The sequence below is a fragment of the Abrus precatorius genome, unplaced genomic scaffold, assembly GCF_003935025.1.
Source record: "Abrus precatorius isolate BTA unplaced genomic scaffold, Abrus_2018 Scaffold9, whole genome shotgun sequence".
NCBI classification, from domain to species: Eukaryota; Viridiplantae; Streptophyta; class Magnoliopsida; order Fabales; family Fabaceae; genus Abrus; species Abrus precatorius.
In genome coordinates this window covers 24,802,802-24,824,717 of record NW_020874439.1, presented here as the reverse complement: position 1 = coordinate 24,824,717, position 21,916 = coordinate 24,802,802, and the positions used below count along the sequence as shown (strand labels likewise).

General features: G+C 26.7%; 2 protein-coding genes across 4 annotated transcripts; both read left to right on the top strand.

Annotated features, from left to right (window-relative positions):
• Nucleotides 1-3,358: 3,358 nt before the first annotated feature.
• Nucleotides 3,359-8,544, top strand: LOC113849948 (jasmonic acid-amido synthetase JAR1-like). Of its 3 annotated transcripts, none has more exons than XM_027480216.1 (5): nucleotides 3,359-3,384; nucleotides 4,695-5,009; nucleotides 5,111-5,212; nucleotides 5,296-6,107; nucleotides 7,723-8,542. In XM_027480216.1, the coding sequence occupies exons 2-5, from the start codon at nucleotides 4,717-4,719 to the stop codon at nucleotides 8,262-8,264; spliced, it is 1,749 nt and encodes a 582-aa protein (XP_027336017.1). In that variant the 5' UTR covers nucleotides 3,359-3,384; nucleotides 4,695-4,716; the 3' UTR covers nucleotides 8,265-8,542. The 3 variants fall into 3 exon arrangements, with proteins under 3 accessions (XP_027336017.1, XP_027336016.1, XP_027336018.1); XM_027480215.1 differs by lacking the exon at nucleotides 3,359-3,384 and adding an exon at nucleotides 3,399-3,568 and having other exon boundaries at nucleotides 7,723-8,544; XM_027480217.1 differs by lacking the exon at nucleotides 3,359-3,384 and adding an exon at nucleotides 4,081-4,534.
• Nucleotides 8,545-10,968: 2,424 nt separating this feature from the next.
• LOC113851088 lies at nucleotides 10,969-11,358 on the top strand. The gene has a single exon (XM_027481573.1). It carries the CDS (start codon nucleotides 10,969-10,971, stop codon nucleotides 11,356-11,358), a length of 390 nt encoding a protein of 129 aa, XP_027337374.1.
• The last annotated feature ends 10,558 nt before the right edge of the window (nucleotides 11,359-21,916 follow it).

Here is a 21,916-nt window from a genome sequence, read left to right as displayed (position 1 = left end):
GAGAGTTGTTAGTGATTCATGCTAAATGTGTGAATTCTTTCAACAAATTTTGTTTGCTTTGAAATAAGGGTAATCTAAATAACCTAATACTTCAAATTAAATCATTAAACAATTTTCCAGTAATTAAAAAACTAATTGTTTAAAATCAAAGATAGTTTTAATTTCTAACACACAAATGTTATTACTTTTTTTAACTGAAATAATGTTATTTGCATATTATCTGCATTAAATGCAGAATGTTTACTAGTCCAAATTATAAAAAGTTTGAAGTTTCTTTGAATATGAGCTTTTATTCTAATCTTGTTAAAGATGCTTATTAATCATTATTATTTAAGTAAACTAATCTTTAAAGTGACTAAAACCCAATTGATATTTTTATCTCATTTTAATATTAATATATCTTTATTATCGTTCTTCATGTAGGATAAGCTCGAATCCGATTAATATTTTTAAAGACAAGAAGCCCAAAATTCAATCAAGACAACCCCAAATCGTTGCAAAGAAGTAGCTTAAGTAATATTCTATAACCAAATTATTACATAAAAAATTTAAATTTTTTTAATATTTGAGTAATATTTGGAGTATTTTGTAATACTTAATCACTAGTTTAAATAAGTCAAAATTACTCTATACTTTTCCCTCCGTGAGAACGAAGACAAACTTTAAATGCAGTGGTGTTTTTTATGATAATTTTTTTTTGTTAAAATTAGATTTTTATATTGATTATTTATAATAATATTGAATATAAAATTTTTATTGAAATTAAATTATAATTTTAATTAGTAAATAACACCTAAACTACAACATATAAATTTTATCTTTTAAACAAATTATATCATTATGACATACTTTTGTTTTAAAAAAAAATCAAGATAATATATTTATTTATTTATTTATTTTATATTAGGTCATAAGTTTTGCTTAAACAATTTTTTTAACATGCATATTAGAATATATGTTAAGAAATATTAAATATTTAAAATTTTTGTATGAAGTGATTCTACTCAAGTGAAACATAATTGTTTCTAGTAAAAGATATATGTAATTTAAAAAGAAAAAAAAATACACTAAAGCATTATAGATTAAATGTATTAAATTTATTTAATATTTGGAGATAATAATAAATTTATACTTTAAAAATTTATATTCTAAACTTCTTAACACGCGCCCTTAAAAAAATTAAAAATTTGCATTTAAATTTTGTATTTCTCTATTTTAATAAATAAGATTATTAAATACTCTATTTTAAATTAAGTGAGGTTTTAACATTTTAATAAAAAAATATTATTTTATTCTAATTCTGCTCAAAATATTTGATGTAACAATTTTTTAATATTGCACGACTTAATTTTTTTAGTAAATAAATATAACAAGTAATAAGAATAAAATATTTTTATTAGTCTCCTTAATTTTTGTAAAAATATCTTAAATATTAGTCAATTTTAAGGCAAAGAGATTTTATTTATACAATTTATACTAACAATGAGATATAATATTTTAAAAGATATTATTATATTAACCTTAGACTGACGAGAGTTGACTCTAATAAAAGGGAGTAGTACTCTTTCGTAATGTGATGAATTATGATTATGATTATAATCTGTATATTAAAAAGAGACACTCATATTTAGTGATTAATTGTAATTTAAGTAAAATAATTTTTTTATAAAATATATTTGCAAATAATTCAAAAAATAATTTAAAATAATCTATTTCTATTTGAGTAAAGTAATAATTTTTTATGTTTTAAAAATTTGAATAATACTTTTTTACCATTTTAAGACAACTTAAATAAATAAATAATAATAATAATAATAATAATAATAATAATAATAATAATAAAAAATTATTATTATTATTATAAAATTGGTTTGCATTCAATTGACATTATTAATTACAGAAAGCTTAAAGTTTTAAAATATTTTTCTTTAAATATATTAAATACTTTTTCCTCATCTTTTAATACTTATTTATTTTTAAAAAATATCTTTTATATATTCATTATATATAGATAAATTGATTGATTAAATTTTAAGGAAAATAAAGAAGTTAAATATATTACAGACTAGTTTAATAATCTTTTTATTTATAAAGAAAATATTAAATATTTTTAACTATATTAAATATTTATAAATTTTTATAGAAAAAATTAGTATTTTTGTCATCCAATTTTAACGTATATTCCAATTTTATCATTTAATTTTTTTTATTTTAGTTCTTTAACTTATACAAATATTTTAAATAATTTTTTTATTTAAAATTCTAACTACATTAAAAACTTTTGTTATTTTATGGTACATGTACTTTATGATATTGTTCATCTTTTTTTCTTCAAACTTTATCACCAATATTTTTTATTTTTCTTATTCCATCTTTTTTTATCACTAATATCAAATACTTATTCTTAAATTTTAATCCATAAATAATTTAAATTTTTAAATATTTATTTTTTATTTTATTGATTTTTTGGCAACGTGACTTTTGAAATTTTCACTGACAAAAACGTTTTTAAAATAATAAATAAATAATAAATTTTAAAAATATAATTTTTTCAAAAATTTAAATATATTAAATGTTTATAAATTTCTACTGATAAAATTAGTATTTTTGTCTTTCAACTTTAAAATATATTTTAATTTTATAATTAATTTTTTTCACTTTAGTCTTTTTAATTTTATGTTATTGATTTATTTTAGTCCTCTAACTTATAAAAATATTTTAAATAAATCTTTTTTATTAAAAATTTTATCATTTTGTGTCACATATAATGTACCATATTATTTATGATTTTTCTCTTTAAATTTTATGATCAATATTTTTTCTTTTTCCTCTTCCATCTTCTTACCACCAATATTGAGCACTCTTCTCCAAATCTCAATTCATGAACAATTTAAAATTTTAAATACTTATTTTTTATTTTGTTAATTTTTTGTAGTATCATGACCTTTGAAACTTTTATTGACAAAATGTATTTAAAATAATAAATAAATAATAATTTTTAAAACATATAACACTAACTAGAAGATCAAAATATAATTAATTTAAAATTATTTTAATTTTCTATTGTATTTTAATCTAAAGATATATATTTTAAACTAAATAAAAATAAAAATATTAAATGGAAAATAACAAGAAAAAAACATGATCTTCAACTTTTAAAAACCCATACAAATATTAAAAAAAAAAGATTTCTTTTTGGAAAAGATAGATAAAGGAAAAATAAGAAGTGGTGCTGAATTGATTGAATTTTGATAAATCCAAGCACTGATTGTGTTGTAATTCCGTCCAGAATCCATGGGCAAAATGATGAAAATGAGAAATGATAGAAATGTTTTAGCAAAGTGAAACTGAAATTGATGTTGCCTATAAATTGCAATCCCCGAGGTGAATCTTGACCTCAGCACTCTCTAACTTCCTCTCTCTTGAGTCTTGTTCTTCCCATACTAATATACTATAGCAATACAACTACGTTCTCAAAACCAGATCCATTTGTTACCCTCTCTCTTTTTCTCTTTCTGTTTTGACTCACCCTTTCTATCCTCACACACAGCAAAATTGTCCTAGATAGGTATATTCATTTTCTAGTATCTTAACCATGAAAAAAACACAAACTTTCTTTCTTTTGTTTTTCTTCTTTTTACTTCCGCTGGATTTTGGGTTGTTCAACAAGACATGGTTGTTGAAGTCCCAGAAACTAGAAAACCCAGATGAATTATGTTTTGTTTTTCTTGGAACCAAACATCACTTGCCTTTGTTGACTTTTTTTTAAAATATATATTTTTCATTTAAATATTTCACTATTCGTAACTATTTTTTGGGTTCAATTCTGGTTCTCAGTTGTCTTCTTGTTCTATCTGTATCCCAATTCAATTAGTTCTGTACGAAGGGTATTTCAAAAACTAATATTTATGGAACACCACTTTTTGTTCTTTACCCTTCAAGGACTACTTTTTGGTTCCCTTTGACATTTTTTTTCACTTTCACTTTTTGTGTTTTTGGCTTTTTATGCTCTCACAGTTGTACGGTAACTCAAAAATTACATCTTGCGTAGAATTTTCTTCTGTTTCCTCAAATTTCTCGGGCTTATTTTTTCTGCCTGACGTGAAATTGATTTGATGGTTGACGAATTTTCATCTTGGTGCTTGGAACAAATCTTCTATCAAATGGTTTCGTTGACTTGAATAAAAAGAAAAGCCAAATATCAAAGCTCATAGTGTTCATTATGATTTTTATTTTCCATTCCCCTCTTTGTTTTTTCGTTTTTGGGCTTCGTCACTAGCCAATTTAGTTGTTTTCTTTCACTTTCTATATCATTTTCCACCGTCTGTTCAAGTTCGCCTTTGTTTTGGTCTTTTTAATGGTTCAAAGTACCCATAGAATGTGCATTTGTCCTGCTCTTGCTTTCATTTTCCAATTTTTTATTCGTCTAAAATAACACCAGAAAATTATTATTATTAATATTATTATTGCAAATAAATAATATTAAACCGTAATTGAAGGGTGCAGTTTGGCTTTTTCAGAACTGTTTCTTTATGTAAATTAATTATTCCCACCCCCCCCCCCCCCCTCTTTTTATACCGTTTTGGACTAGCATTTATGGAGGCAATAAATAATATAATAATAAGCAAGAGCTCATTTCTGAATGACCCTTTTTATATATAATTGAGTACTTCTTTTTCTTTTTTTAATAATAGCTGCAGCTGAAGAACCGTGAAGATGTTGGAGAAAGTGGAAGAATTTAACATGGACAAAGTAATAGAGAAATTTGAGAGGATTACAAAGGATGCTGAGAGGATTCAGAGGGAAACACTGAGAAGGATTTTGGAAGATAACGCATCATGTGAGTACTTGCAGAATTTGGGACTTAATGGGAGGACAGACCCTGAGAGTTTCAAGGATTGTGTTCCACTTGTCTCACACATAGAATTGGAACCTTATATCAACAGAATACTTGATGGTGATGATTCTCCTATTCTCACTTCCAAACCCATCACAGCCATGTCTCTGAGGTTACACTCTAACTCATGCTTATTTTTCAATCAAAGTAGAAGTTGAATTTTGAGAAGTTTTTTATTCTGAAAAAAGTAAAATAAAATTGGTATTTTTGCAGTTCTGGCACTACTCAAGGAAAGCCAAAATACGTACCGTGGAATGATGAGTTGTTTGAAACCACTGTGCAGATATATCACACCTCTTTTGCCTTTAGGAACAGGTATACATTTCTATATTTATATCTCAACTTCATTGTTCTTTGTTCTTTGCACAATGATTTTCTCACACAAGTCAATTCTTTAGAGAATTTCCTACAAAGAATGGCAAGGCTTTGAGCTTTAATTACAGCAGCAAGCAGTTCAAAACCAAAGGGGGTGTGTTAGCAGGAACTGCCACAACCAATGTGTTTAGCAACCCCGGGTTCAATCATACAATGAAGGCAATTCAGTCTCCATGTTGTAGCCCTGATGAAGTAATATTTGGCTATGATTTTCACCAATCATTGTATTGCCATCTCTTGTGTGGTCTAATCTTTAGAGAAGAAGTTCAGTTGGTGTCTTCTACTTTTGCACATAGCATTGTGTATGCTTTCAGATACTTTGAGCAAGCTTGGGAAGAGCTTTGTGGTGATATAAGAGAAGGGGTCATTAATAGCATGATCACAGTTCCATCAATGAGAACAGCTATGTCTAAATTGCTGAAACCTGATCCTGAATTGGCCAACTTGATCCAAAACAAGTGCATGGGACTGAGCAATTGGTATGGAGTGATACCAGCGCTTTTTCCTAATGTTAAGTATGTTTATGGCATCATGACTGGGTCAATGGTGTCTTATTTGAAAAAGTTAAGGCATTATGCAGGAGAGTTGCCTTTGTTGACTTCTGACTATGGAGCTTCTGAAGGGTGGATTGCAACAAATGTGAATCCAACATTGCCCCCTGAATTGGCCACATACACTGTGCTACCTCAAATTGGTTATTTTGAATTCATCCCTCTCATAGACTTTGAGGGAGCTAAGGTAGATCCTTCTTTTCTCTGTATGGATCCGGAGCCTGTGGGCCTCACTGAAGTTAAGGTTGGTGAGGAGTATGAGATTCTCATCACCAATCCAGCAGGTATTCCATTATTCCCTTGCTATCTTTTTCTTCTAATAATGAATTAGGACCAGTAATCACCATGACCATTCCACCAACTACTATTTCCTTCCATCATAATGACTAATTTTGGTACTGCCATATTGTTCCCAGGAATTCATTAATTATTTAACCGATTAATTCTATTTTGTTCCTCACCGGCCAATTTAATAGCAAAAGATGAAGAAATTAAATGGAGGGTCCAGCTCAAGTGATTAGTGTAAATATAATATATGCTATTTTCGTTCTTATTTCTTCAGATAGAGAAGAAAAATGTTATTCTTATCATCTGTCCATCTTTAAGGTAATAGAAATTGTTATTCTTTTATTAATGTTTTTGTATAAATTATTTATACTATTTTAATAGTCCAAAGTAAAAAAAATCATTAACAGAAGACAAATTGATTAACTTAACAATTAATATCGATATAATGATTAAATTTATTGATCAATATAAATGTTTTATCTTGAGAAATAAATAAAAATAGAAGTAGTATTATTTAAATTATTTTGTATGAGGGGTTTGGCACGAATGTAAAAGCAATTTCAGAATATTTTATTTTGGATGGAAATAGTGCTTATTGGCTAGTCTATGTTGGGAATGAAATTAAATATTATAATTTGGTAAGTTAGTGGCTAATTATGGAGATTATTCATGGGTGATTTCGTTTTCTGAGAGCTTTTAGCCAAAATCCTTATTCGTAGCAAGCGTTGACGTGTAAGTGATTTAGTACTTTTCAGTTTTCAATTTTTTTGTGGGACGGTGAGGGAGGATATGCTTACTTGCTTTTTATCCATATTGACATGACCTGCATGGGACCAACTTAAGGAAAAAAATTTTACCTACTGATTTCAAATGAAACATAGTACATACCTAATCACGTTATTGTATGTATCATTCCAAGACAGGTCTATTCTTAGCTGCTGGCAACTAATTTTGGATTTTGTGGAATTCACTGTGCCTGGAATTATCTGCATGTTCATTTCTATCTTATTTACATGCAATTGCAATGCTTATAACTTTCAAACTTTGATAGCATTTTTCTTTTCAATTGATTAGAGTTTTATGCCTCTTAAAAGAATAACAAGTAAGCGTTTTTCTCTAGATAGAGACAACAGCATGAGTTAAAACATTCCATAATGTTCTAGTGTAAATCATGTGACCTTTAATGTTCATTTTTTTTATATATCTCCCTCTACTTACATTAATTGTGCTACCCTTGATTTACATTGAGTTTTATGTCATCGTAGAATGGTAATAATATTAATCTAGAGAGAAAACATGTTCAAACGTAAAAATCTTGGTGCACAGTAGCATACTATAGATAGACTACCAATACTATATATATCCAAATTCTGAGACTCGGGCTGATTTTGGAAATTCCACTTGATAAAATGCTTATTTAATACATTCTTTTTAAAAGATAATCTATACCATAAACTTATTAATAAAAACTATTGAGATAAGATAAATACAGTTTATTTTGATACGATATATTAATAAGCTACAGAAATGATAAATTATTCATTAATATTTTCAAACAAACCACTAACCTATATAAAACATTAGTCTTATTATAACTATGGCAATTTTCAGGCTTGTACCGGTACAAGCTAGGGGATGTGATAAAGGTGACAGGGTTCCATAATTCAACCCCAGAAGTAAAATTTGTTCGGCGTAGCAATGTTGTGCTTACAATTAACACTGACAAAAACACAGAGAATGATTTGCATTTGGCTGTGGAAGCAGCATCGAAATTGTTGGCAGAGGAGAAATTGGAAGTTGTTGACTACACAAGTCATGTAGATTTATCAAAGGAACCAGGACACTATGTCTTATTCTTGGAAATAAGTGGTGAAGCAAGTGATGAAGTGCTTCTTGAATGCTGCAACTGTTTAGACAAGTCTTTTGTTGATGCTGGCTATACTAGTTCTCGTAGAGTCAATTGCATTGGAGCACTTGAACTCCGAATTGTTAGGAGAGGAACGTTTCAGAAGATTCTAGAACATTACCTAGCATTAGGAGCTGCTGTGAGTCAATTCAAGACACCAAGATGTGTAGGTCCTACAAACATCAAAGTGTTGCAAATATTGAGTGACAATGCTGTGAAGAACTATTTTAGTACTGCTTTCAATTGAATAAAATTTGAGAAATAGCAATCTATAAAGTTCCCTTTCAATTGAATAAAATCATTTTACTTCCTTTCTACTTTTCTTCCCTCACTTAATTCTTTATTCAGTCCAAGTACATGTACATCTCTGCCACCTTCATCACCTCTGTTGCACCTTCTACAATATTATAACCAATGGTTGACCTTAATGGATAGAAATCCACATGGTTGGCTTTGATATCACAATTGTTTCAATAATGTTGGAACTGAAGGCCATTATTGTCGGGAATAAAGATGAAAGATCATATGAATATGTACCCTTTGAGCAAAACATTTAAAATAATAATAATAATAATAATAATAAATTAAAATGGTTTATAAACTGAATGTGACATTGATTAAACTCATCACATCGGAACTGTATGCATATAAGTTATATTTTGTCACAAAAAAGTAAAATGACATAAGCAAACATGACACTTCCCAAAATTTTCATATTCTTCACATAGGATGATTTAGATACTTTATTTTTCTTCTTCCCTTTATATTTCTTCAGTTTTGGATTTTTGGTGGTGATCTTCCACATTATCGTATACAAGGTTTCTTTTCACCCTGAGAATATGCTTACTGCCTTGATATTTGTTCTTCAATATGACTAATTTCAAAAGGAATTAAATTTATTTATTTTTATATACAAATGCACTTTTCAAACGCTTTTATCTCAACCAAGGATTGGAGAACAAAAAGTAGAGAGTCAAAACTTGATTTCTTATACAAAGTGCAGAAATTATCCTTAGTCCTTACGCATTGTGGGCTTTAATTGTGGCGTAACACTCATGGAACTACTGATGGACCAATCAGGATCCCCCCCAAGGTAACACTTGGTGATTTATTTAAGCAAAAGGACAAATAAGCTTTCTCCATCATCATCAGCGTAATTTTCACGTGATTGGGACTTTTTTAATGTGAATAGAAGAGGAAGTGTAAGAATATAATGCTAAAAAACTTTCGGGTGGATCTTACAATGAAAGAAGATAGTGGTAGGTTTGTGTTGTAGTGGCTGTGGCAGCAAAGGGTGAAGTTGTAATTATGAAAAAAAAAATTTGAGTAAAGAGCAACCTGGTATTGTAAAGTTCCCGTGAGAAAGGTCAGAGAAGGTCAGATTTATTATGGTCTATTATAGTAGTTTTATTATTACATTTTTTAAATTATATATGTTTTAAGGGTACACTATAATTTTAAATATAATAAATTTTTATTAAAATTATAAAATATTATAAAAATTAATACATTGACAATATTAAATGTTATAGATTTTAATAATTTTTTATTATATATGTCATTAAATATATATTAAAAAAGTCATTTATTATTTATAAGAGATTGATTTCATGATTCAAACTTGTGACCTTCTAGTCATTAGGTAAGTCTAACAGCGTGTTATGCCAAAATTCTGCTTAAAAGGGGAAAAATACTTTATATATGTAATGTCTAAAATGAAATGAACAGATTTAGACATCTTGCATTTGAGTGCAGTTCTGAATACAACCCTAGGCTTATTGAATTTAATGTAATTTATTGTATTAGGTATTAAATATACCACTATTTTGAAGGTTGAAATTTTTTTAGCTTTTCTGGACATTTTTTAAGTTTTTAAAATACCTGCTAAAGATCCGAATCTTAAATAAATACATGGGGGAGTGGCCCATATTGAGTATAGAGGCCAAGGCAAAAAGTTCATAGTCACCTTTATGTCATCTAAATAAACATAATGAGAAATCTTGTTAGTGTTCTCCAGATATTTTTTTGTTCTTTCTAGCAACTCCACCTTCTTTGCCATAGGAGAATTGAATATTGAATTACTATGTTTGTCTAGGCTAATCAATGGCAAGGAAATACAAAAGCAACTCTTTGATGAGACTCGTGTTATAATGCCATATGTCAATTCCAATGTTAAATAGTATGACATGAACAAAACAGAAGTAGAGAAAACATTGCATATGCACAAACATAATAGCAAAAAGTTTCATGTCATGATTTATGTACAGTATATTCTCATGCACTAATTCCATTCGTAATTTTTAACCTCGCAACTTTCTAATAATAATCATTTGGCCTAAGATTGAAACTGAATAAAAATCAAAATTAGTAAAAACAATGAATGAAAATGTAAGTCACTTTCTAATTAACATGCTAGAATAGAACTGCTTATATAAATTCCTTTTTTTATAATATATAAAAAATATATTCATATGCATATTATTTTCAAAATTAAATGAAATTTGAGATTTTGTTCATATATCCTCGTGTAGTGTTTACTGCATTTTGGTTGATGTGGTATAAATGTGAGTCCACATTCGACACAACAATATATCGATTGATTATTTACTTTAAATCATAAACCAATATTTAAATCAGTGGATCTGTCATTTTCTAGGACAAACTTGAGGCAATTGTTTGTAGAAAACCCCCTTTTAGATGCAGATGCCAATGTGAAAGCGATCCTCATCATGCACATGTTATGTTAGGAATCTTAGGATTTAAATTTCCCAAATAAGCATGGTATTTTATTTTGTTGCCAGGAGTAGCTTTGTCACCATAATATAAAAGTGGAAGACTCTTGGTCTTGGAGGAATCTAAGCATTTGTAGAGACTCAAAGAATAGAGGTTACACTGTGAGGCAAAGTCACTTCAGACCAATCTTTGACACCACCAAAAGAAATCCATGCAAGATGAGAACAACTTTATTCAAGGAACATGAAGATGAGGAACAAAAAGGAGCATTTGCCGTATGGGATTGTGGAAGCCCATTATATGACTCATGTGAATTGGTCTCACTTTCTCATATAATTGAGAGGCATATGATGGTGTCGCCTTATCTTGGTGGATCAAAGAATATCATAACTACTCAACTCTCTGATCCTGATCATGAAGTGATGATTTCAACCAGAAATGCCAAAGGGTTTTCCAAGTTTACCGGTTTGAGTGAATTTTTGGAGAAGATCACGTGGAAGAGGAAGGTGATAAAAGAGGGGAGGGGAAAGAAGCTCAAGAAAATAAACATTGGGTTTTCTTGCTTTTATAATCGATTGGTTTGTGGAGGAAATAGTGTACCCACATGAATAAAATAAGGTGATGAGAATGTGTGTTAGTTACTCTTCATTCTTAATGTATTGCTCAAAAAAGTAATGTATTGCATCAATATATATATATATATATATATATATATATAGAGAGAGAGAGAGAGAGAGAGAGAGAGAGAGAGAGAGAGAAGAGAGTTTTGACCAATTTAGAGATGGGGTTTCGTAACTCTAATTTTGTTCCTAGTTTTGCCCTTCGTAATTCTGATATAATTTTATAGATTCAAATATATGTTTGACATCAAAGTGAGTACCATAAATATATCAGTAGGATGCTTATGAAAATATTGAAGTTACTATAATTTCAGTCTTGAATTCAAGGGACATTCTCCCTAATCTAATCTTCTCTTCTTTTGGCCAAAACAACCCAATGGTTATGGTAATTCTAGTCATGGATGAAACACCCGTCATTGAGATTTTTCCAATGTCCATTGCATCCAATGTACCTACAAGAGCCTCTTAGATGACCCACATGTAGCTGAATTCATCCCATCTCCTATGCAAATAGGACCCTATCTTTCAGATGTAGCAAAGCATGGGTGTCCTTTCACGCCATATCTTGAGATATCCTCTAACGTTATAAGTATATTAATCCTTCAAAAATTTAAGTATCAAATTAATCGCTCAAAAACTAATTAAAAAGTCTTGCTAATCAATGTCATTAGGGCAGTAATTAAAGAATTAAAAATGGAATTTTTTTATCAAAAAATAAAATTTTTTGAATTGTATTAAATAGTATGCTCTAGTATCGAATAACAAACGCCTTAATTAAAATGTCACCATATTAGCTTTTTAAATATTTGGTCACTAAATACGTGCTTTAAAATTTAAATTTAAATTTAAATTTCTCACTAAATTAATTCTTCAAAGATAAAAAAAATGTAAATAAATTATTTTTTACAGATTTAATTTATCATATTAGTCTCTCAAAAGTTCTTTTTGTCATTATTTTAGTCATTCATAAGAATTCATTTGGTATCAAAATTAAAAAGAAAAATAAACTATTGTGTGACAACAATTTAAATATTTAAATAAATAATTGCTAGTCCAATTTTTTAAGAATTAATACAGTAATATTTATAACTTTAAAGAATCAGACTGAAGGTTTTCTCAATAATTAATATCATTTTTGTTATCAATGGTCAATTAGTTAATCTATGATGTAGGATTTATATATGATGTCAAATAAATTTTGACAATTGTTTACCACGATTTTGTTTTTGTATCAATATGGGATGAGCCCAAGTTGTTTGATTCCTGTTACAGTGAATTTCCCGTATGGAATGCTTATAGATTCAAATACTATGTTTTTCAATTAGACATCAAATTTTAGTATCATAAATATAGAGCTGATCCAGTTAAGAGCGCTTTAAAAATACTGAAGTTACTATAATTTGTCCTTTCGGAGGTCACTCTTCCTAAACATGGTTATGGTTATTCTAACAATGTACGAATCTTATTATCTGCCATTTGAATTTTTTTTGCCATCTATTGCACCAGTGCGCATACATTCTTTTTTTTTTTTTTTTTTTCTTCTTCCTTTTTTTTATCAGAGGAGCTTGGTTTGAAAAGTTAAAAGGACAATACAACAACACTTAATGATTTAACTATGTATAATGTATCTGATCGATAAACATCAGATTACAAGGCATGTTTGCTCTAATCTGTTTAAATTAACAACCATAATTTCTCGAATAATTACTTCGTCAATCCAAGACCCAATTAACATTGTCCTGCCATTGCTCACACTTAATCCTCGTAACCATAGTGCTAACTGCTACGGAGAATATGTGGTAAAAGGGATGTTTGAATAAAGGGCAGAAGAAATAAAATAAAAGAAATAAAAATTCTAAAAAAATCTACTGAAGAGGATAAAAAATCTCTCTCCAAAGAGAGAGAAAACCCACCCTTACAGGGAATAGAAGGCCCCCCATAAAGAGCAGAACAGTGCTAGGGTTTGAATGTTAGAAGATTATGGCCCACATTTAGCAACATCTATTAATAGGGCCCCATATCGTTCGGCTGAGAAATTAATTTATTTATTTTTTGTTATAACTACTTGAATGATGTAGAATATATTGGAAGGGAAATATGTTTTTATTTTATAAAATTTTAATCTCTATTTTTATTTTAATTCTTAACTTTTTTAACATAATCTTTTTTGTTTCTAATAATAATAACGTGATGTAAAAAAAATTAACATATGATACGAAATTTATGCCACAACTTCATGTCTATATACTAAAACCTATTAAATTTTTAAAAAAAATTAGGACAAAAATAAAGATTAAAATTAATTAAAATCTCCTAAAAGTTATTTCATAACATCACTCCACATTATTTATTTTGGTATCGATGTGGGACTGGGCGTTGTTGCTTGCTTCCTATTATAGTGAATTTGGCATGTGCAAGTTACTGTTTGAATCATGATAGTTAGTATTTCAATGGTGAACAGCAATGTATTCTATTCTCCCATGTGAGTAGAAAATGTCAAAAGCAAAACATCAATTGGCATAGACATGGATTATTGTGGACATCTGAAACCCAAGGCACTCTGCAAACAATTCCAGTTCTATTCTTAGCACGTTTGTTTTCATTTCACTCGTTTGCAGTAACGAAATGTTAGATTAACTAGACATAAACTTGTACATTGTATAGATGTTATATAAGTGTAGAAGTTATATAATTTTTAAACAATTAAAATATGTAATTAACTAAAGTATAAAATAATAAATAGCAATGATAAATCTTGTTAAAACTTAACTTTTTAATTTCAAGTTCAGATATATTATGTTTAACATTTAGAGTTAAAATTTTGTTACCCATAAAGGTCATACCATCTTAACAGGACTGATCTTGTTTAGTATAGAAAAAAAAAATATCAATATCAATATGTAAAATGTTATGTATTATTTTTCACAAATATGCTTTCACCGTATCTATAACTCGTGACTTTCTTCTGTACAATGTTCATTATTATGGTTGAATGTTGTTTGATGTTATAAGCAAGAAAAATTGTTAAAAGTATCCAATTTTAAAAAAGATAGTAAGTAGTACGTTACGAATGAAAAAAATATTAAATTATTATAAATTGATTATATCAAACGTTTACTAATTAAGATTTAATTTTATTAAAATTAAATGCAAAAATATTAGTACTCTATTTGTTAATTTAGCATGGCTTACTAGGTTGTGTAAATTTGATGTATTGTTTTTTCAGTAAAATAAGTTATTGAATTCCATTGATTTATTAGTTTTAGATCTAATCTTGTTACTAATTAAAAATTAAATCTCATATGCAGCATAATTCAACAACTGATAAAAAAAAAGAGTTAAAAACATATGATTTTTTTAGTGACATGAGAATGAAGGAGGTGATGTGTAACAACTTAGATTTTAATATTGATAAATGACAATAATAAAAACAAAATATATAGATAAAAAAATCTTACAGAGAAATGAAACTAACTTAAATATTAGTAAAAAAATTAGGAAAAATATTGTAATTACATTGACAATTTCATTATAGAAGGATTTTAAATAACATGTGCTAAACTTACGAGGAAAGAGGAAATTTAAAAATAAAGAAGAAAGAGCGAGAAAGACTCAACCAAGTCGTGATGTATATGTTAACTTGATGATGTGACAAAGATCAGAGGTATTGAGTTGTTGTGATGTGAATATTATAACTCATATTTCAACTTTTATATTATAAACAAATAAAAATAATTGAAGAAGTTAAAGTAAAATATGTAACCAAATCAACGTGCATATTTAAACAATAAGTGACAAATACTATTGGTTAAATGCTTTGTTTTTCAAATGAAAAATGTTTTGGACAAAACAATTGGTTGAGGCTCAAGTTGGAATTTGGATCGAATTAATTATATTCAAGTGCAATGGAACATACCTACATGATTTGAGTCCTATGTTTACTCCATTTTTAAGGATAGAAATTAGACTCATATCATACTTCATAAAAATAACCTAGTATTAGACTCGTACTACAAGAGTAGACTCATGTCACCCAAGTAGTGACTTGCTCACACCCCCATGACCCCAACACTATAAATGGCACAACCTATGCTAAGCTATGTATGCATACTTTCATGCCACTATTACTATTACTCTATCGGAATTTTTATTAACTTAATTGTTAGAGTGCTTTTGTAGGTATCCATTCTCGCTGTGTTTTTTGCACAATTGAAGGAGCTTTAACAATTAATTAATATCTTGTTTTGTATAAAAAAATTATATGTACCTTTGTGTTTGCCTTAGCTTATTTTAAGCTTCTCTCTTATAAAAGGGAGATAGTCGGGCAAATAAACTTTCTTAAAAAGTTTAGAAACAAAATGACTGGTTTCAACTGCTTTTAGCTTTGATTTTAATGTGCTCAATTATTTTGGGCTTCTCTTGTCTTAAAAAAGAAAAGAGAAGTGAATCAAACAAAATTTTAACAAAATGTGTTTAGAAAAATAACTTCTTTCATTAAGAAATATTTTTAAAAAGCTTTTAAAAAAAATTAGTTTTAAGAACTTTTATAACTTGTTTATTTTCTATTTTTTTTAAAAATTCTTTTTAAAAGTAAAAAAAAAGTGTTTGTTAACATAAGTTTTATTTTCATCTTATTTTTAAAAAGTATTATTTTAAAATATAATAAAAAAAACAAGCTCTTAATTTCTATCTATATTTTTTTAATCTCAAAATCTAAAAATATACCTCCTAATTTTTTTTAACTTAAAATAACCTTTAAGCTTACAAATTCATAGAATTATGGCTATGATTTTCAATACTCCGTCCATCAGTTAATTTGTAACTTATCATGTCTATAAGAACTTTGTTTAGCAGTTCCTTCCATTCATAACAGAAGAATAAAAGGGAGATATACTCGTGTTTAGCAAGCAAGAAAAGTTAAGATTAAGGGATAGAAAGCACAAAAAGTGTTTTTACTATACCATTCATTCACCATGTGTCACCTTAGTTAGAGAATTTGAAGACAACGATGCCTTTTTTAATATAATATTTAACACTTTTTATATTGATTAAAATTAAAATGAAACACAAATTTTTATTTAAAAAAACTAAACTAATAAAGGAAATATATTACAAATAATGTATTTATAACATTCCTCGTATATTAATAAGTTGTGCTAAGACTTATATCTAGAATCCAATCAAATTTTCATAAATTCGATCTTATGAATTGGATTAAGCCTTGATGGGATCTATAATATCTTAGTATTGATAAATTTGTATACAATAATCATTTAGTTTTACTTTTAAAATGATAAATAAGGTTTTGCTGACTTGAAAAAGTAAGACAATAAAAAAGAACCGTGCCACACGAGAGAAGATCAAACTCAATGCGAATTCATGCTTTTTCTTTTCTATTTACGGAGGATTCAATGTATTTGAGTCATCAATCACGCCAAAGAACCCTAACATGGCAATGAGCAATTAAAAACTTTGAAGATTACTCGCAGATGGTGAGTCTTCAATGGCATGCATTAATTGAGTGGTATTCGACTACACTCGTTTTCTTTCGTTGTGACTCACATTTTAATTCAAAGTTCTATTTATCCCTTGTATTTTTTTTTTAAATAAATTATTTGACTTGTAAGAAAATATTATTTTATTATTTAAATATTGAAAATTTTAAATAAATAACATTTCTAAAAATTCTGTTTTAAACTAATCAACATTGTTGTATAAGTAACCGATCTCATCTAATAATATAAGACTTTTTGTTATTGTTATTATTTAAAAATTAATTTTGTATGTGCAAAAAGATAAATCCTTTAATTTAGTAATTTTGTCATTTTCTTCAACAAACTGGCGAATAAATACAACAATTTGCATTATTTTATATGTGCAAAACTTTTTGTAGTCAAACGCAAACAAAATGCATAGATATATATATGTGGGAGTTTATAGGAAACTCCGTCGAAACCAAACAAGACGAGATGAAAACAGCAAACTTGAGTGAAAAAGAAAGTGGAAAAGAAGAACAAGAAGATTTGAAGGGAAATCAAACATTGATCATGAATTCAGCACGATTATTGAAGGGAAAAGAAAATGAGATAGAAGAAGAAAAAGCAATATCAATGTGGGATTGTGGTAGCCCATTATATGACTCGTATGAATTAGTCTCTCTTGATCATCTAATTCATCGAAATCTAATGGCATTCCCTTCTCTCCATGGATCATCAAAGCCCATCACCACCACCACATTCACTCACCATTCTCATGATATGGTCTCTTTGACGGCACATAGAGTTGGCACCCCAGAGAAATCCAAAGGGTCTTTCATGGTCAACAGCTTGAGCAAATTTTCATTGAAGATGAGGAAGAACAATGAAGAGAAGAGAAATGAGAATAAGGAAAAGAGAAGTGGCTTAACTATATTTGTAATAAATTACTTTATTTGTGGAGGAAATAAGAAAATTACGTGAATATGGAACAAATTTCTTTGTTTTTTTGCTTGGATTGCAATTAGTGTTCCATATATAATATCTATAAGAAGTACTTTACTTTTTATCTTCAAATTTTCCTGTTATATATATTTCTTGCTTGTAATTTGTAATCATGAGTAGTTCTATTTTTTTTATATCGTTATTTTTTACATTATCTTTTACTTCAACAGAGATTTACTTTTCCACTATTCTATAGAGGTGAAACGCTAAGGAAATTCCAAGATTTTTTAATATTAAATTTTGGAACTATCTTTGTCACAAGATATGAAAGTCATAAAGCTCATTTTAGTTTGCCAGAGAATAACAGACGGCCATCTGAGAAATATATTAGAAGTCAATGAAACTTCAATTAAAAAAATTGTATGAGCCAAATAGGACAAATAATTTTCAATAATGAAAAAGTTGCACTATATTTAACTTGTACTTCATATAATTAATAAGAATAGCATATACACACACGTTAAGAAAAAGGGTTATTAGATGGACTCCATAACAAACTATTAAACTATAGTGTATGGTCCTTAATGATATTTTTTTGTTCTGTAAGTGTATAATTTTCAGTTTTCCCATTGATTTCAGTTTTAGTTTGGGTTGAAGTTTTCCCAAAGAGAAATCCTTTTTAGTATATGAACATTTTGTAGAAAGTTTAACTAATAGATTACAAGGCAATTTCGGTACGAGGAATGTTGGATGGGACGAAAAATAAGAATTCGAAAATTTGACAAAATGTGTCTTTGTGTGATTTGTCAAACAATAAATTAAAAATAAAACCTAATCTTGATACAAAACACAAATAAATAATACTATATAGTTTTCGTGCAATTAAATGAATTCCATATCATTTATTCTTTCAATAAACTACTCATTATCACTTCATCATGTATGATTATACATTCTAATTGATTAATAATTTTAAATTTCATCAACTTTTGTAAATTTTTTTATATTATCATATCAATAAAAAAATTATTTTTTATGTAATTAATATAGAAATTATATTTATAATATATTTTAATTAATTTTAACAGTATAAACACTGATATAACACTGAAATTAAACTAAAAAAAATAGTCACTTTTTTTGGTCAAGATTCTAGACAAATACAGTTATACAAAATTAAGCTGATGGTTGGGCTTACGGGCTCAATTGAGTATATTGGGCTAGACTCTACGTTAGGGAACTTTCTTTGTGCAGTGACCCAAAAATAAAGTGCAATTTTTGTTGCTTGTGGAAATGACAAATAAGGCAGTGAGTGTTGGATTTGTTTTATATATGATACTAATTATCAAAAATTAATACTTGTATCATTGATAATTTTTTATACAATGCGAGAGTAAGCGAAATTTTTTTTGTGATCTGTAAATAATGTTTATACAAATTTTGTAATTAAGATTTATATAAATGAATACATATAATAATGTTTCTTAAAAAGTATTATAATTCTGTTAAATTTAAGCGTAGTTTTTTATACAAATTTTTATAATTAAATTGATTTAATTTCAAGAGTCAAGATTAGTGTTTGACTATATAACGTACGTGTAAATATAAAAAGAATAGTATATATATTAAGAAATATTATATATAAATATAAATATATCTTAAAAATATATTTAGATGAGATCTTTCAAGTGATCATTTATTTTTAAAATTTTAAAATTATATGAGTTAAAATTATTATTAAGACATTTATTTTTTAAAAATTAAAAAAAGTTTAAAATAAAAAATTTAAATATTAGCAAAAGAATAAGAATTTAAAAAAATTATTTATTTATATATTATTTTCATATTTTTATTTAGTTATGATTAATTATTTAATAATTTAAATTTTACAATTTTAATCAACTTTGTCAAATATAATAATTATTTTCTTCTTTTAAAAGAATTTATGTAAATCAATTATTTTATCCAAATAAAATATTTAAAAAATATTAATTATTCTATCTAAATACAATATTTTAAAATACTATAATTTTAAATTTTAAATTCTTAAAATTTTTAATTAGTTCATTAAAACACAAACTTAGAGTAGACTAATCACTAAAACTTGTAGATAGAAATCTGTTGCTCCTCGCACGTAGACTTGATATTTATGATTTCTCTTTTCCTTGTCGTTAGATTTTCACTTCTGTAACATATTATAATATTACAAAAATAAAGTATGTTTAATATAATATTTTTCCTATTATACATACGTCAACGATTAGAAGTTGAGCTTATGTTTATTAGCATATTTTCTTATTTAATATAAAAAAGTATATATATTATCTCTATGATATATTATCAATTTAATTATCATATTTATATAAAATTATAATATAATTTTTATTAAATAAACGCTATTCTTTTAAAATTCGAATACCTAAACATATGTTACTTTTTTGTAGTACGTGTGTACTCGTCCAGTGACAACAAAAGCTTAATAAAATTAGGGGTTTACTTTGAAACGAGTGGTGATTTTAATATAGTCTTCTTTTTTGGGTTTGAAGCTGACTGAATTAAAATTCAAGGATATATAAAATGAAATTAGGTCAACTTAGTTTATGGATAAAATATTAAAATAAAATTGTTGTATATTTTATAAAATAATTTCAAATAGACAAATAGACATCAATATAAATATAATATAATATATGTAAAGTATTAAAGATTAAGTTTTGAAGTATTATTATTAATATATAATTGACTTTTGTTTGGATTTCTAAAAACATTTTATAGTTGTATTTTTTGTGTTTATTTTAAATTACAAAACTATCATTTTATTTTTCCTGTTTTGTAAGATTTGTACAGAAAATAATAATAAAAAAGTGATTTTCAATATTTCCCTTACAAATCTTGAAAAAACATTTCCTAAAACTAAACATCCCTAACTTAAGCTGAATTTTCAAAACATGTTAACTCTAATATTTAAAATCTAAACTCATGAGATTGACCGAACTTGTGAGTGGGATAACCCATAAAAAACGCAACTATGAGATTTTACAGCCAATAGCCAAACTGTTGAGTTGATTTATCCCTTGAAAAAACCAATGCATATTGATTTTACACATTTATATTAGTTAATAAGATGCAAGATTTAATGAATCTAATCATTAATCTAAAATTTTTATTAAATAAACTATTTTTATAAAATTCTATAAAATAAATAAATAAATAAATATTAAAATTTTAATAATAACCTTACAAATTAAATTACGTAAAATTTTAATACACATAATTAAAAAATAATATAAAATAATTTAATAGTTAATTTAATTATATTATATAAAAAATTATTTAATAGTATTAGTATTCAAATTTAAATTATAATATCAATAAATACTCTTTCTCTATTAATTTCTATATAACAATGAACACGATAATTTTTTTGAATATATATATATACAAGAAGAAAGGGACAAATTATTATTATTTTTTTATTAAAGTGTCTGTTATTTTAAAGTTAAATAGAATTAATTTTAAAATAATCAATTGTAAAATATTGAATGTAATAAAATTTGACATTTGAACTATTTTCAATCATGAAATTTATATTTAAATAGATTAATTTTAAAAATTAAACAAACAAATAGGAAGAATGCAGAATTGCCGTCGGGTGCTATTTTATAGAGTTTACTTTCGAATTATTTTATAAACAATTTTTTATGTATTTAATAGATTGACTTAACTAATAGCCTAATAAAGATTGCCAGTTGCTGAAACACGAACAAGAAGAGAATGATAAATAATAATGTGTGGTATTAATAAAATGGTTATCAATTAAAAAATGTGCAAGCAAAATAATTATAAGTTTAAATTGTTAATACGTTTTTAATAAATAAATTGCTTAAGTTTTATAATTTTTCCTGTGCTTTTAAATTAAATTGATATTCAAAATTATAATATTGATCAAACTTGTGAGGAAATGTTACATAATAAGAAAGTGTAAGAGTGCATAACAATATTTTAATAACAATTGAGTTGTTTTGCTGAGGAAGTGACCTTTGAAATGATAAATAGATATATGATAAAGTTGACGATAATCACAAGATAATAGCAATAAACCTCTCAGATAAAAAGAAACGATGAGT

Excerpts from the sequence above, each read along its gene's own strand:
- LOC113849948 (XM_027480215.1), top strand. The coding sequence starts at position 4,717 with ATGTTGGAGAAAGTGGAAGAATTTAACATGGACAAAGTAATAGAGAAA. Across the intron at positions 5,010-5,110 it reads ATCACAGCCATGTCTCTGAG|TTCTGGCACTACTCAAGGAA; the intron begins GTTACACTCTAA and ends GTATTTTTGCAG. Across the intron at positions 5,213-5,295 it reads TCTTTTGCCTTTAGGAACAG|AGAATTTCCTACAAAGAATG; the intron begins GTATACATTTCT and ends TCAATTCTTTAG.
- LOC113851088 (XM_027481573.1), top strand. The coding sequence starts at position 10,969 with ATGAGAACAACTTTATTCAAGGAACATGAAGATGAGGAACAAAAAGGA.